The sequence below is a fragment of the Sturnira hondurensis genome, unplaced genomic scaffold (genome assembly GCF_014824575.4).
Source record: "Sturnira hondurensis isolate 20B ecotype Veracruz unplaced genomic scaffold, ASM1482457v3 Scaffold0016663, whole genome shotgun sequence".
NCBI lineage: Eukaryota > Metazoa > Chordata > Mammalia > Chiroptera > Phyllostomidae > Sturnira > Sturnira hondurensis.
Window position 1 is genome coordinate 12,434,682 of NW_028089294.1, and position 16,642 is coordinate 12,451,323.

General features: G+C 50.4%; 1 protein-coding gene across 1 annotated transcript in view; it reads left to right on the forward strand.

Moving 5' to 3' along the window:
• The window catches only part of GALNT14 (polypeptide N-acetylgalactosaminyltransferase 14), a 189,814-nt gene extending 175,470 nt beyond the window's left edge, over positions 1-14,344 (forward strand). Inside the window, exons 12-15 of the mRNA XM_037066865.1 lie at positions 2,628-2,711; positions 3,187-3,331; positions 12,471-12,590; positions 13,796-14,344. Of these exons, the coding sequence (XP_036922760.1) occupies positions 2,628-2,711; positions 3,187-3,331; positions 12,471-12,590; positions 13,796-13,954 (508 nt within the window). The 3' untranslated portion in view covers positions 13,955-14,344. The remainder of the gene's footprint in view (positions 1-2,627; positions 2,712-3,186; positions 3,332-12,470; positions 12,591-13,795) is intronic.
• Positions 14,345-16,642: the final 2,298 nt, after the last annotated feature.

Consider the following 16,642-nt stretch of genomic DNA (forward strand, 5'->3'; position numbering starts at 1 on the left):
GGGCAGGCCAGCCCTCACCTGTACTCCAGACACACCGATCATCCCTGCACTCATTTATAAATCAACATTTATTGAGTCCCCACAGCCTGGATTCATCTCCTCCTGCCTCCTGGCCCAGAGCTTATCAAACTTTAATGTGCACACAGATCTCCTGGGGATCTTGTTAAAAAGTGCATGCCGGTTCGGTAGGACTGCATTTCTAATAAGTTCCCAGCTGACACCGCGTTGCTAGTCAGAGGACCTCAACCCCAGGAGCAAGGTTTGAGGGTGGCGGTTCCCAAAATAGCCAGCTCACTGCAATCACCTAGGGAGCTTCGGCAGCTACTGAGGCCTCTACTCAACTCCCAGAGAGTTGATGTAATCTAGGGTGTGGCCGGGGCTGCACGGATTTTTCTTTTTTAATTTAAAGACACCCCCTCCCTTCTGGTGATTCTAAGATGCAGACAGTGTGGGAACCACTGTTCCAGGGGGCTTGGCCCTCCATGTGTCTCCTCCATTCTCTTCCTGATCGCTCATCCCTCCTCCACTACATGGTTCCCACCAGCGTTTGAACTTACTCAGTGTCTTCCATTTTTAAAATGGAATGAAAAGGAAGAGGAAGAAAGGAAACACTACCAAACTTTCCTTCAGTCCTACTTTGCTCATTACCTGCACCCTGTCCTCTCCTTTAAAGCCAAGCTTCATGAAACAGCTGCCTGCCCCTCCCCCTCTGATTGCTCTTGTTTCCCCATTAGTATGAATCTTCTCCCCACCCCCCAACCCCCCACTCGCAGCACAGCTCTGGTCTCTGGATTTCGGTGACTACTGTCTTGGCTTTAGTTCTGCTGCTCAGGTTCCACCTTCGCTGTCTCATTTTCAGCCTCAGTTTCCCCTTGCCACCTTCACATGTCAGTCTTCTCTGAGGGTCTGTCATAGCCGTCTTCTTATCATAGTCTCTCTGGCATCAGCAACCCCTTCAATGCTGCTGCTACTCACATGTCCGTCTCTAACCTGGACTTCTCCTCTGAGCTCCAGTCCCTTACATCCAAGTATCAACCAGACGTCTCTGCCTGGGTGTCTCCCAGGCTCCTCTAACTCAAGTTCCAGCCAAACTCATCCACTTGGCACCCCAACTTGCTCCTTATCCGCTGTCCTCCATCTCAGTGAATGCTCTTCCTTACGTACTATGGCCCAAGTCAGAAATCTGGTTGTCGACCTTCACTCCTCCCTCCCCACTCATGTCCAAACAAGTGCTACATCCTGGCATCACTGAGCACCCAGGTCCCTGCTAAACACTGAACATAAGCATTTTTTTTTAAATTTCATCTCTGTCCCTGTGTTGCTTAGAGTCTGGTGACAAACTGTAGTTAGTGCTATATTAAAAGTCTCAGTGCTAAGACAGCGCCTGGTGTGGGCTTGGGTGGTGGGAGGCGTGGCCGGACAGAGCAGGGCCACTTCGTGTAGATGGCCAGGAGCAACAGGGTGCAAGTGGAACTCAGGTGGGTGCTGGTGGTGCAGATGGAGAGAAGTGGAGGGACTTGAACCTGGGACTTCTCTCCATTCCCACCCCCACTTTTCTACCTGAAATCATGATCAGTACCCAGGTTCCTACAACCACCTCCTAATGGCTCTCACTGCCTCCAGCTTTGCCCCATCAGACCCATTTGCTATCAATAAGATGCTCTTAAACTGCAAACATCATCACGTTATGCTCTGCTCAGAACCCATCCATGACACCATTGCCCTAAAAATAAAGTCCCACCTCCTCCACAGAGCCTCGCCTCACAAGACCCCATAGGTCTGTAGCTTTGTCTCATCCCACTCATTTCCCCTCTTCCATCCCCCCCACGTATATTTGCACATACACATATGTTCACCTCCCACAGGGCTGCTCCTGCCCGCATCCTCTCACTCCCCCCCATGCATTACTCTCTGCTAGTCCCCTGCCTCTACCAGGGCGCCTGCTTCACCCGCTTTCTAGTTTGTCTGGGTAACGTCCACTCTCCCTTCAGGGTTACTGTGCTGACCACCTCAGACCTGTCAAGCAAGGGCACAGCCCTGCGCTGTTCCCACAGTCCGTGCCTGCCCAGCCCCCATCCACGTCGGGTTGGGATCGCTTCTTTCGCTCCCTTTCTCTACTACTCAAAAGCTTATCATTATATCCCACACTGGACACATGCCTGGCACATAGTAGGTGCTCAATAAGTATTTGATGAACAGTTAGATCATGAGGCCCCAGAACCAACCAAAGAAGAGGCTTCTTAGAGGCTGGGGTGGTATGTCAACCACAGAACTCTAAGAGGGGTGTGTGAGTGATGAGACGCAGAGCCCCAGTGGTGAATTATTACAACACATTGACTGTCCTTGTAGCCTCGTTTTCAGTGAAAAGTCAAAATATCCCCCAAATCCACTTTGAAGTTAAAGCACAAGTCCTTGGTGTCATTACCGCACCATTGTGAGGTATTACTCAGTGTTCCCATAGCTCTGCCTGGGGCTCTAGAAATCTCTCCCAGTTAATTTTCTCAGTGCCCTCCAGAGAGAGGTGGGCGCAGAGCATGGGCACAGGCTGTGCGTTGTGCCACCCTGCCTGGTACCTGCCTGGTACCTGCCTGTGACACGCTGTGTTCTGTCCTCCTGTTCACCCCCAGCATTGAGAGCAGATTGGACCTGAGGAGGAAACTGCGCTGCCAGAGCTTCAAGTGGTACCTGGAGAATGTCTACCCAGAGCTCAGGTATCTTCCCTACTACGTGAGCCTCTGGTGGCTCCCGGGAAAGGCCCTCCACTGACTTGGTCTGGATAAGGAGGCTGTCAGCAACTAGATGAGGGCTTTTAAGTAGACAGAGGTCTGAGGAGTCTAATGAGCTCCCTCTGACCCCCCAAACCAGAAGAGGAGTTACACTGATCAGTAGCATCAGGGATTGGGGTTAGCTCGGAGCAGTATTTCTCAGCTGCTGGGGTCTGACTGCTACCTCCCCACCCCTGATGTGACCCGAGGACATATGGGCAGCCGCTGGCTCCATTCCAGCTCCATCTGACCTTTGACTCCTGGGTCTTTCCCTGCTGCCTTGTTCCTAAGGGTATTCTCCCCAGCAGAGCCCAGGAAAAAATGCCCCTGCCATTCTCAAAGCACTGCCCCCACCTCTTAGCTGCTAGTGTAAAAATCCCAAGAGCCATGGCTTCTCACCTCTCCTGTGGCTTCCTTCTAGAGTGCCCAAGGATTCCTCTATCCAGAAGGGTAACATCCGACAGAGGCAGAAGTGCCTGGAGTCTCAAAGGCAGAAAAACCCAGAGATCTACAACCTCAAGTTGAGCCCATGTGTCAAGAGCAAAGGCGAGGACGCAAAGTCCCAGGTAAGGAACCTGCTGGGGATTGGCAAACGTGTACACCGATTCAACCTGTTTCCTGCTTCTATGTGATACCAGGTGTCCAGTTAGAGCCAGAGCTCAGCTGCAGAGGAGGAGAAGCATGACTCCCCTCAGTGTGAGACTGGGTTCACATCGCTGAGTTTCCAAGGGCACGGGATTTCTCTGAAGGACACCTTACCAGACAGTGTCATGCCCAGAGGAAATTGCCATCAAATTAGCAGTTTAATGAGTATGTCATCGGTGACCAACCCGCTGGCAGTAAGTGTGGGCGGGGTCAGGCAGAGCGGGTAGGACAGCTACTTCCATGTATGAACTGCAAACAGAAGCGCGTGTCGTTGAGTGTCGCTGCTCCAGCCCGAAATGCCTGCCCTGTGAATCTTTCTGTTGACTGACTTCCAGGTAGTGACATCAGATTTGCTAAAGCCGTTACCATCCTCTGCTACCCCTGTCTCTGAGGAGGGCCCTTGCTCACCCCATCCTGTCCTCGGCTATTTCCTGCTTCCCCCAAGGCTGGAGGAGGCACGTTGCCCCCTCTCAGAAAGGTTGCCTGGTGACTTAGTCGATTCAGCAACATAGCATCCCCACGTTCTGTGGGCCAGTGCTCTCCTGTCTGATGATGGAACAGCCCTTCAAAGGTCACTGGCGAACACATGGCCTGCTTCGACCTCTGTAACATTTGTCCTGCTGGATGCACTGAAGTGTGTCCATCTCGTAAACTCCCCTCCTGGCTGTGCTGGCTCTGCATGGTCCTGGTTCTCCCGCACTTCCATCGTCCCTCTCTCTTTTCTTGGCTGGATTCTTTCCCAACTCTCTTACACTTACGGTGAGTATTCACCAAGAATCTCAGGTCACTGCTCTTTTCCCTGTAAGTGGTTTCTTAGAGGTTTTATCCTTGCTTCCAGCTTTGGCAACCTTCTCTATTTCACTGATTCACAAATTTGTATCTTCATTTATGAATTCATTCATTCATTCACTCATTTAGCAGACATCTATGTTCTCTGCTGGCTGTGATGATGCTGAAATGAAAGGCCAGGCCAGTTTGGTCCCCTACTGTGGTGTGCATGTGTGCACAGGTGTGCACGTGTGTGCACCTGTGTGCATCTGTGAAGTATGCACCTTGTAGGACTGACTTGTGTCACCTTTCTCTTCCTTTCAGTATCTATTGCTCCTTTCGGCATAAACTCACAGTCCTGTCTTTCTGTTTCCCACCCGTTTCTGCTAATGCATCATGGCGTCCAGGGGTCCTGGTCTCTTTCCTCCTACCTCTCTTCTTGACCTGCCTCTTGGCCTGCCTGGAAGGAGTCGTGTCTGCCCCTCTTCCCTTCACAGTGGAAGGGATGCCCTTCACCCATCCCTCTTTCCTGCTTCCACCTTTTCTGTCTGAGGGGCCCTATCAAGGAAGTGATACAAGAACCCTATAAAGTAGGTACAATGGTCCCCTTATCCACGGTTTCATTTTCCATGGTTTCAACTACCCATGGTCTAAAAATGTTAAGGAAAACTCCATAAATAAACAGTCCACAAGTTTTAAGTGACACGTCATTTTGAGTAGTGTGATAAAAATCTGGGCAATCCCACTTTGTCCTGGACGCGAGTCATCCCCTTGTCCAGCGTGCCCACACTGTGTGTGCCCCCACCCTTCAGTCGTTCAGTAGCTCTCTGCGTTATCAGATCCACGGTCACAGAATTGTAGCACTTGTGTTCAAGTGACCTTTATTTTACTTAATAATGGCCCCAAAGAACAAGAAAGTGATGCGGGTTATTCAGCTATGCCAAAGAGAAGCCATAAAGTGTTCCTTTCGAGTGAAAAGGTGTGCATGTATTAAAAAAACATAGTCTATATAGGGTTCAGTACTATTCAAGGTTTTAGGCCTCCACTGGGGGGCTTGGGATGTGCCCTCCAAGGATGGGGGGAGGGACTACTGTATTACTACTATCCTCATTTTACAGATGATGGGACCAAGGCCTAGAGAGATTAGCCAAGGGTACATGCCAGTAAGTGATGGAGGCGGATTTAGAAAATCCAGCCACCATGCGGTAGCTCGGCTATTATTACTGTTGCCAGAATCATGGCTGGTTTTAAAACCCGTTTATTCAGATTTAATCACAGAAGCTGTCTGTCCCTGAGATCCTCTCCCAGGTTGTAAATATTAAAGCTATAAATCAACTCCACTTTGACAGAAGAGAGCTGGCAAGAAATTCTTCTTCTTGGCCACTTCCCAATGGCAACCCCTCCCCAGTGAGGAGGGAAACAAAGGTCACACCCCACTGTCAAGACTGGGGAGGGGACAGACCAGAGAGTAGGCTCCTTCCCTATCATTAGTGGGAACCGGGCATATAGGAATGGAGGCCACACTCAGGGGTCTCCACACCAGACCAGGGGACTCAGAGCTCTGGCTTCCAGCCTGGACTGTCCCCTTTTCTCCCTACCCCTGGCTCTGTCCCCCAGGGTGAACTCCATGCCTGCGTGTCCAGGCTTGGACACGCACTCTACACGGTCCCCCTTGGGTCCGAGGATGTGTGCCAGTGACACACTGTACCTTGAGAAGGCCAACCCAGAGGCGACATCAACACACATCCTAAAGTTAGACTTGAGCCATTTGGGACCTAGATGTCTGGAGTGAACAATCACCGCTTGTGAAAGCCAGGAGCTCTGAGTTGTGCTTCCCACTGGCCTCTCACTGTCCAGGTCATGTGTCACCAGGCATGTGGGTGTCCTCATCATTGAAAGGAGACTCTCAAACCATGGCTGTCTTCTGGCTCTGATGCTGGCTTGTGTCCCTGCTTCACCCCCAGCCCCATTCGTCCTTCACTCTGCCTTACCTCCCTTTCCTGGCTGGCTCATCAACCTTGGGAGCAAAATGTTTTATCTGAGTGTATATTGGGGACATCAGCAAACTGATGCCTTCGGTGGAAGGCAAGAGACATACATCATGAGTTTGTAAACATATGAAGCCCGAGCAGCCTCCAGGCTACCAAGTTTCCTCTTAACTTTATTGGCTTCACTAGAAAAATATGTATTGGATTCCCTAGAAGGAACACAGAGGCACCAATCTAGTTGCTACCCCAATTCAAAGATAAGGAAACCACATCAATGAAAAACTTCAGAGTGTGTTCTTCTGCCTGGATCCTAGCACTTCTGGCTTGTGGCGCAGGCGTGCAGACAGCTGGGACCCCAGTGAGGGGGCAGGGGCAGGGTCCGGGGCACAGTGAGATGGAGAGAAAAGCTCTTCCCCAGACCCAGACTCACACTGGTTCCTCTCCAAGCGTCTGTCAGTGGGTCAGGTCGCCAGCATGTCACCTGCCCCACCCGATACCACCCTTCCTCCCTGAGTTTTCTCAACACCCCCTCGGGAGTGGCCCCATCGCAGCTGCCACTCAGCATCTCCCGGGAGTCAAAGCAAAGGGCAGTTGCCTTCAGATTTCTGAAGGGAAACCTCTAGGGCAGGGGTGTCAAACTCGCTTTCACCGGGGGCCACATCTGCCTTGTGGTTGCCTTCAAAGGGCCGAATGTAATTTTAGGACTGTGTAAACGTAACTACTCTTTAACAAGCTAGAGCTCAGCGTTGCCGCCAGATAGAAACCAGGTGCTGGGCGGACAGAACCAGGTGAAGGGCTGGATTCGGCCCACAGGCCTTGTGCTCTAGGGCCATCTCTTCCTCTTTTCCATCATTATCGTCAACGTGCAGACTGTAGCCAGCACCCTTCTGGACATGGTTATGTGTTAACCCCTTTATTCCTTACAGCGACCTTCTGCAGTAGGTGCTACTCTGTCTTCATTTTTTATATGAGAGAACTGCAGTGCAGACTTAAGTAACTCACCCAAGTTTACAAGAGTTCATAGGCGGGTGAGCCAGGGTTCTAGCCCCGGGAAGTCGGTGCATTTGGGTGATGCTTCAGGGGTCCAGGTGCATCCAGAGGTCAGCTGAACTCAAGTTTCACTTGAACCCACTACCTCATTCCAGACATCTTATCTGAATGGCTTCAAGGGAGTGTTCGATGGACTAGTGTGCTGCCCAGTGTGGCCTTAGAGTAGAGGTTCAAGGCCACCTGGTGACCCTGGTTACTCTCAGCTCAGATCCCATCTCACCAAGGAGGTCTCACATTCACCACCTACCCTGAGGTCTGCTCCTTGCGTTGCCCGAAATAACACTGACTTCAGTAACAGGTTTTCGTCCATTAAATTGTACCTGCCTCCCAGAGGTAGAAACCTACGACGATTAAAGAGACAATGAATGTGAAGTACCTATACAGGACTTGTCAGCTCCAAGTGAGCCCGTTTGGCCATCCAACCATGGCATAAGCCACGGTGATGCTGCCTTGCTTCCAGTGTTTCTTCTCCATTTCAGTGTTTCAGTAGTAAAACTACTTCCCACACAGGAGAGTTTTTGAATGGGAGACACACCACCACTGATAAATGCTGTGTGTGTCTGCTTTGATGAAAACACAGCCCCCTAACTTTTCTCTCTGCATCAGTGTTTCTGTAGTCTCTCTCACCCAGCCACTTCTCCTTCCCACGTGTCATTAAAGGCACTGTTCCTGGAGACTGTGCGCGGGGGCCAGGCACCAGGCTAAGTGTGTTCACATGCATCACTGTATTCTGCCACCCCCTAAACTATGTCCCATTATTACTCCCATCTCACAGATGGAGTAGATGAGGCTCAGATAAGTTGGCCAGTGCTTCCCAGGTTACAGTAATACCAGAGCAGGATGCAGACACAGACCAGCTGCCTCCAGAGACCGAGCCCTTAAAATTAGGTGGGGGTTTCTCAACCTCAGCACTACTGATGCTTTATGCTGAATAAGTCTTTGTCATGGGGACAGTCCTATGCATTGTAGGATGGTCAGCGTCCCTGGCCCTACCCACTAGGGGCCAGTAACTAGTTGTAATGATCAAAAAATGTCTCCAAAGCCAAATGACTTCAGGGAAGGTAGACAGGGGCAAAATCTCCTCCTTGAGAACTGTGGCCCCAGACAACTTGTTTTTGGCCTCCTAGAGGGGCCCCTGGACCCTTCTAAGTTCAGCCACTATACCCTAACTCATCTTCATGCAGGCCCCTCTCAGAACTTTGCTCCTTCAGTTATCTCCTCTCGAGAAAATCTCTGATGTGCTTCTCCATCCAGTACAAGACCATAGGCCCCGGGCAGGGCGCTGTTGCCTGTTTCATCCCAGCTTTAACAGCTGTGGCCAGACCCGCATCTACTAGAGAGAAGTCTGCTGTGCCCGTTGCCAGGCAGTCTCTTCTCCCACCACAATGGCTGTCTACAGGGACTTCCTCCAAGTGCAGAGGCCCTCGGGGCTGTCCATCCTGGACCATCCTGCTCCATCATCAGCTCCCCTCTTCCAGCAGAGAACTTCCTCCTTCCCAGCCCCTTACCAAAGGAGGCAAGGCCACCCGCACCACCTCCAAGATGGCCTCTGGGTTTCTTTCCATGGGTATGGCTGTGCCTATGTGCTCTGTGTGTGGGGTGGGGGTGGGGGTCTGAATTAGCTAGTCCCCCTGATGGGACCATCAGCAGGGCCCAGTGCTTACCAACTGGGTCCAGGCCTGTCTGAGCAACCACTGCTGCCCTCCTAAATCCATCTCCAACTCCAGGATTTGTTTAATAAACCCATTCATTCATCACCAGTCGTTCTAGGAAGTCTGACAGGCTAAAGGGTGGGAGTTGGAAAGCCCCCCCGCCCCCGCTCCTGTGCCCGCTCCTGTGTGCTGCTCCCCAGCCCCCTCTCCTGCGGACGTGGCCACCGAGCAGTGCTGCTCTGGGAAATTGAGAGGCCAAATTATTTCAGTGCCAGTAAAGCACCAGCTAGTGGGAAATCCATTAGTGAAAAGGCTTCAATCCCTCTCTGTGCAAGACCCTTGGGGGTCTTGGGGTGGTTTCCTCAGACATCAGCCCCAGGGGTGTATCCTTCCCAAAAGGCGTTTGTGGATGGGGTGGCTCAGATATCAAGGACTCTCCCTCTCCACACGCCCCCAACTCCAACCCCAGCACTTCCAGGTTTCAATGCCACTCAGTTGGTGTTCTCTCAATTTTTTTCATCTCATGGCACAAACTAATTACTAAAATTCTACAGCACACCAAAAAATATTTTTTTGGCAATCTGACAAAAATAGGTATAATTTTGATTAATTTACAAAAATAATAGTAATTACTTATCCTTTTTGCTCCAAAGTGACTTTTTAAGAAGTCAGGTGCCTGTACTTTTATATAAGGATTACTGGTACCAAGAATTAACCAATCAGATGCAGCCTTATCATGCTGTGTGACCAATAAGATGTGACTCTATGGTTCCAGACAGAGCATTCACACCAGACAGCTATTGTTGTGTTGGCTGTTTTTTTTTTTTTATTTGACAATCTAAGGGAAAAGAGGTCTGTGCCCCTGACTAAATAGTGATATTGCATGTCTTAAAAATTCTTGTGACACACCAGTTGAAAATCAGAAATTATGGTATATTTTTAAAGTTGTTGTTGTTGAACCAGCTAATGCTTTTCATATGAAAGTAGAAAGCCAGGTTAGGGTGGTGATAAGATAATTGCAGGGTGCTTGGTAAATTGCCGAGGCATAGTTCACTGCCAGCTGTGTATGCCTGGGTCCAGGGCTCCCTGGCAGCCTTGCCCTTGAAGCTGGGCCATGGGCCTTTCCCTCCTTTCACAACAGAGCAGGGAATTCACATAAATTCCAGGCCCTTCTCCCACCTTTGTGATAAAGGTGGAATCCCGAATCCTTCACCCAAGTAGCCCACATCTGATTTCAGGATGTGTGTTGATGTCGCCTCTGGGTTGGCCTTCTCAAGGTACAGTGTGTCCCTGGCACACATCCCCAGACCCAAGGGGGACCATGTAGAGTGCGTGTCCAAGCCTGGACACGCAAACATGGAGTTCACCATGGGGGACACAGGCAGGGATGGGAAGAAAAGTGGGCAGTCCAGGCTGGAAGCCAGAGCCCGGTGAGTCCCCTGGTCTGGTGTGGAGACCTCCGAGTGTGGCCTCCATTCCTACATAAGGGGCCTACTCTCTGGTCTGCCCCCTCCCCAGTCCTGACAATGGGGTGTGACCTTTGTTTCCCTCTTCACTGGGGAGGGGTTGCCATTGGGAAGTGGCCAAGAAGAAGAATTTCTTGCTAGCTCTCTTCTGTCAAAGTGGAGTTGATTTATAGCTTTAATATTTACAACCTGAGAGAGGATGTCAGGGACAGAACCATTCCATAATTAAATGGATAAAAGGGTTCTAGAACCAGCCATGACTCTGGCAGCAGCAGCAGCAATAGCCGAGCTGATGGAAAGAGTATATGCAGGGACCACGTACTAGGACATGACTCTGGATACCCTCTCTGAGCCTTACTTTTACCATCTGTAAAATGGGGATAATAGCCATAAATTCCATCTTCATGAGAATCCTATTAATTTGTGTAAAGCCCCCAGAACAGTCCTGGCACACGGTAAGGGCTCCATAAGTACTGGCCATTATTAGCAGTCTCATCCCCTTTGCAGCTCCTCTGTGCATACAGATGTCTTTTCCCTTTCAGCTCATTCTGGAGGAAGGCAGGGTATGTGTGGAATGGTGACATACACAGGTTGGAGGAGAACTTGATCTGTCCCAAGGAGTACATTTTACTAGGTTTTACTATGAAAAAAATTCAAACATATATGGATCTGGAAGTAGATGAAAGAGTATAAGAACCCCCAGGCCCCAAGTTTTCTCAAGTCATGGCTGTCTTTTTTCATCTATATTTCCATTCACCTCCTAGGGAGTACTTTCTGGTCTAGGTCTTCTCCCAACACCAGCAACTTAAGAAGGGACAAGAGGATTCACAGGTGTACCCCAATCCTAGGGGACAGAGGCTCCCACTGGGCTGGTGGCCCCATCCAGGTGTGAGTGACAAGGAGATCTCAGATCAGGAGAGGCAGCAGTCAGCATCCTATAGGGACAGCAAAAGGACCCAAGCCTGTGGGAAGGGAGAGGAACAAGCCAAGTCAGAGAAGGACATCAAAGATGTTAGCAGACGGTGGAGGTCGGGAGAGAACCAGGGCCAGGAGGTGGCTGCCGTGAGCTAGGGAAGGTGGAGAGCAAGAGGCAGGTAAACACTGTATCAGCTTATGAGCCACAGGGTCCTAGTGTGCAGGCTGGCCAGCTAAGGGACCCTTTTTTCATTCTTTGGCTAAGGAGACGTGGCCATTGAGGGGCATGGTCTAGAGGCTGAAGGTCATCTGGTTGGCAGGGATGAAGTGGAGGTGAAGAGATTGCCCTCTTTGCCCCATGATAAAGGCAAAGGGCAAGTCTCCCCATTTTTCAGCCTGGGCAAAACCTCCGGGAGGTTCACATTCTGATATTATTACGGCAGTACTTTCACTCCTTGATGGAAGAACTAGAAAGTATTAGGCTTTTTCAGCAGTTAGTTGTGCTCTGATCTCTGGCCCTTTGGAGGAAATGCTGAGGAGCGTGCTCCTGATGAACCTCACAGCAGGCCCCTTTCCCTCTGTGGTCAGGACTCGGCTTGTCCATCCAGCTTCTCAGCTGCTCTCCCTGCCGGAGCTCGGGGACCCAGTGATCTGTTCTGCTGGGAGTGCTGGTGTGCATGCGCCCTCCGGGATGACTTTACTTCTCATGCCTTTCCTTGTTCTCCCTACACTCCTCATCCACGAGCGCCCTTAGGACACTTTGTTCCTCGGTCTGCCTCTTGTCATAACTCGCATGTTCTCACAACACTGCTTTAGACTCCTTTTCAGAGAAGAAGGGACATTCTAAGGATGGCTGAAGGGTGCGACCTGCCAGGGAGCTGCTAGAAACATCAAGTGTGGAGAACAGAAACCTGCCAAAACAGAAATCAGAGACCACGCAGCTTGGCAGGGGTGTTGCTCAGCTCCCCGCAGAGGTGGCCTGCATGCCCCAGGCCAGTCCCCCTCATGGGGTGTGGGGACAGTCATGCGGGAGCATGACCTGCTGGCTCTTCAGTAGCATTTTCCAGTTGATGCTTGTTGACAAATGATTTCTGCTAGCCCCGCCCCCAGTGCTTTTTACCAAGCTGTGTTATGTTATCACACGTGGGCACAGCAGTACTCACCAGTGGTGGCTTCTTCCAAGGATCCTAATGTGACGCTTCCTGGCCTCTGCCCCTCCAGATCTGGGCCTTCACATACACCCAGCAGATCCTCCAGGAGGAGTTGTGCCTATCGGTCATCACCTTTTTCCCTGGTGCCCCAGTGGTTCTTGTCCTTTGCAAGAATGGAGATGACAAACAGGTAAGCGCACAGTGGGTCTGCCCTGGGGCGTGGCTGCCTACAATAATGTGATGGCCTGTGTAAGTCTGAGTCTCGGATGCAGAAAAAGAGAGAACCTATAGGAGTGTTGATAAGAAAGAGGTCCTTATGGTCAGGACATGGGTGGAGTGCTGCCTCTGATGCCCTCCGTGAGGTCAGCTTGCCACCTAGAAGCCTATTGACCTCATCGGACCCCAGTGTGTATGTGTACCTTGTACTGTCATGTCGTGCCCCGAGTCTCACCTGGGGTCCCAGAGCAGGAAAGGACTGGGACAAAGCCTCAGGACCACAGGCTGAGCAAGGCTCAACCTTTGCCTTTGGGAGCCTTGGGCTCTGGCAGCATGTCCACCAAGCTTGTAGTACTCTGGGTACAGCACGTGTTCCATTCCTCTAGCAGCACGGTATTGGCTCCACTCAATTCCCTGCCAGTTGCTTGCTGGCACTAGGGACACTGAGATTCAAATGTCCATTTATGTCTCACTGGCTGTGTGACCCATGGCAGCTTATTGGATCTCTCTGAGCCTCAGCTCCTTCTTCTAGGAAATGGAGTTTGTGATGCCCAACCACGCGGGGTAGCTGTTTAGAGAAATTAACTGACATGGCCCATGGCCTATGGGCAGTGGTGATTTTCCAACACATGTCCATTCCTGCCCTGCTGGTCATGCAAGGTGACCTCTGGGAAACAGCAGCATGAGACGCCCCACCCCCCACTCTGTGCTTGGGCCCCCCATGTGTTGAAGCACTTTGGAGGAACAGAGGTTTACGTGCTGCCCAGGAGGCCTCCCCACCCCCACCCCTCTTGCATCGCCATCCTCCACCTCACTCCCACCCTTCACACCAATGCACTGAGTATGGATCATTTCTTTGGTTGCTTCTGTGACTAACTCGCTTCACATTTTCTGGCCTATTGCTTGGAAGGTTATTCCCTTCTAATGAGTTTTCCTAGCAAACATATTGATTTTGCTTTTACTTTTTTAAAAATCTGATTAAAAAAAGAAAAACAACAATACCTGGTAAAGCAATTAGTTGCAGTTTTATTTCTCCATGAGACCGTGAAGTCAAGTCTCAAGGGGACTCTAGCCACGTGGTTAAATGTTTCTGATTCCGCTGGCCCTCCTGATGTTAATGCTAGGACCTGGCCTCAGCCAGAGAATCTGATTCAACCTCTCTCCTCTCCATCTTCTCAGCAATGGACCAAGACCGGCTCCCACATCGAGCACGTGGCATCTCACCTCTGCCTAGACACAGACATGTTTGGTGATGGCACTGAGAATGACAGAGAAATCGTGGTCAACCCATGTGAGTCCTCACTCATGAGCCAGCACTGGGACATGATGAGCTCGTGAGGATCCGTGCCGGAACCAGCGGGGACTGTGGGGCGGCGCTTCCCCGGAGGAAAGCAGACTGGAAATCAGGCTGCGAGCTGCCTGTGACTGTTGCAGACGCCCTGACCTGGGAGGTGGAGGCAGAGCCCCCCCAGGGCAGGAGTGGCTGTCTCAGGGAGGATGGAGGAAAAGTTACAAGCCAAGTGGAGCTCCCAGGCAGATCCCACCTCTTCTTGATGCCGAGAAGCTCCAGTCCCAGCCCGATCTGCCCCTGATTTGTGTCTGGAGACAGATCTAATGGGAAGTGTCTGTTTTTCCTTTGCTTACATGAGAGGCTGGAGAAGAAAGTCACTCACTAGGCCAGGGCTGAATTGAAAGTTGAAGAGTGGAGGTTAGTTGTTTTCTAAACAAATAAAGAAACTTAAGAAGTGTTCTGTGTGCCTCTTACTTTGTTTCTATTTGGATTAGCCCAGGACTGGACCGAGTTCTCCCCTGAGTAGATGCTTGGGGGCTGTAGGGCCTTGTGGCAGCTGGACAAAGCAGAGAACAGGGAGGTGGGACACCTTGGCTGCCACCCACACGCTGTGTGACCTTAGAAAGACCTGTCACTTCTCTGGCCTTTCATTTCCTCTTATGTCAACTTGGGAAGTAGCTGCTCATCAGTGTTCCTTAGCCCTGAGTGCACAGTCTGTGTGTGTTGTCTGGGGAATTGTACCTGTTCAGGGGGCTCTGGGTTCTGCCTGTGTAGACCCCGCTTCAGTGGGTCCAGGGTGGAGTCCAGGCTCAGCTGATTCCAATGCTCCTCCCTAATTTGAGTTACTGCCCTACATGGGTGGCTTTGTGGGCCCTTATGGTCCTATTGTCAGCAGCCACTAACGTAAAGAATTTCTTACCGTCATCAATTCCTTGTGTGCTCTAGGTCCAGTGGGTGTCCACTCATAACTAGAGTTTAAGAGAAGACCCAATCTGTGTTGTTCAAAAGTTCCCTAAACCTGCCTGCACATTCTCAGCCAAGGTAAGTTCACTGCATACAGATAAATTAGTCTTAGTTACCTATTGCTAAGTAACAAAATACCGCAAAGCTTAGCCGCTTGAAGCAACACACATTTATTATCTCTTGGTTTCTGTGGGGCAAGAATCGAGGCGCAGCCTCACTGGGTGCCCTGCTCCGGGGGTGACTTAAGAGGCTACGATCCAGGAGTTGGCTGGGGCTGCAGCCATCTCCAGGTGCAGCAGGGGGGATCTGTTCTGAGCTCATCCAGCAGCGGCTGGGAGGATTCAGTTCCTCGGGGGCTGTTGGGCAGAAGCACCCCTCTGTTCCTTGCTACATAGGTCTCTTCAGCGCAGCAGCCTGCTTCACCGAAGCAGGCAAGCCAGGAAAGCCTGGATCTTTAACAACCTGGTCTCAAGTTCTTCTCCATCACTTTTCCCACATTCTGCTCAATAGAAGCAAGTCAGTAGGCCCAGCCCACACTCAAGGGCAGAGGGTTACACAAGAGAGCTGATGCCGGGAGGTAGGGATCCCTGAGCCCATTTAGAATCCGTCCACCACAGTCACTGATGCCCTGGACAGGTATCCATCTCCCCTTCATCCAGGAAGTCATCAGTGGCTGGCAGTTGTGCAAGCTCACAGTATATAGGGTTGGCCAAAAAGTCTGGTTCGCTTTTTCTGTAAAATAAAAGATATTTTTCATTTTCACCAATCACTTTATTGATTTGGATATTTTGAGCATATCGGCTATCCCCTGTGTGGTATAACATTGATCGTTCTCAATTAAATGTCTTGATTTGATCACTATCAACTTCACTGGTCTACCCAACCATGGAGCATTGTCCAGTGAGAAATCTCCAGCATAAAATTTTGCAAACCACTTTTGACATGTTCTATCAGCCGTGGCACCTTCTCTGTACACTGTGCAAATCTGGTTCTTTGCATTTCAGTTGCATTTTTACTTTTCTTGAAATAATAAAGCATAATATGCCAAAAACATGTATTTTCTTTCATTTTCACTATTAAAATGGCTGCACAAAAATCCACCAATTTTCATAAGTTTTTTTAAATGCATGCTAATACGACAGCTGTCACCATACAATCTAACAAAATTGTTTTGAATGAAATTCAAGACAACTAAGCACTACGAGAGCCATCTTACATAAAAAAAACAAACGAATTTTTTGGCCAACCCAATAAAATGCATGGCTATGGCCAACTGCAGACGTGGCTGTATTTGGTCACACAGTCCTCCTCTTGCCTTAGTTAGTTATGATTTGGCTCTTTGGGGAACTATTTCAGTCCCCACTGTGAAAAGGCGGGGAGGCCATGGAATAAAGACATCTGAAGGAGATGTTCTCATATCTCCTTAAGCCGTGTGTCCACAGACTTTGAGCCAGTCTTGCTAAGAATAAAGAACAGAAGGGTCTTCGGTGCCCTCTCCCCTAAGCAGGGGAATCAGGCAGTACACTAAAATAGCTAAAGGAGCTGGCCTTGTCCCCGTCAGTCCCCTCGTCTCCCTCTGCGTATGTGCCTGTCCCTGGGTTTCCTGGTGGCAGGAAAGCTGTCTCCTGTCTTGCTTTATTGTCATCGCTGGGCTGAGCACATCAACCACTCAGTGAATGTTTACCCACATGGATGATTGAAACAAGTATCCTTTCCCAAGACAAAGGGACTTCACTTACATTTTACTACCCCCCAAAAGTCACAACGTGTGG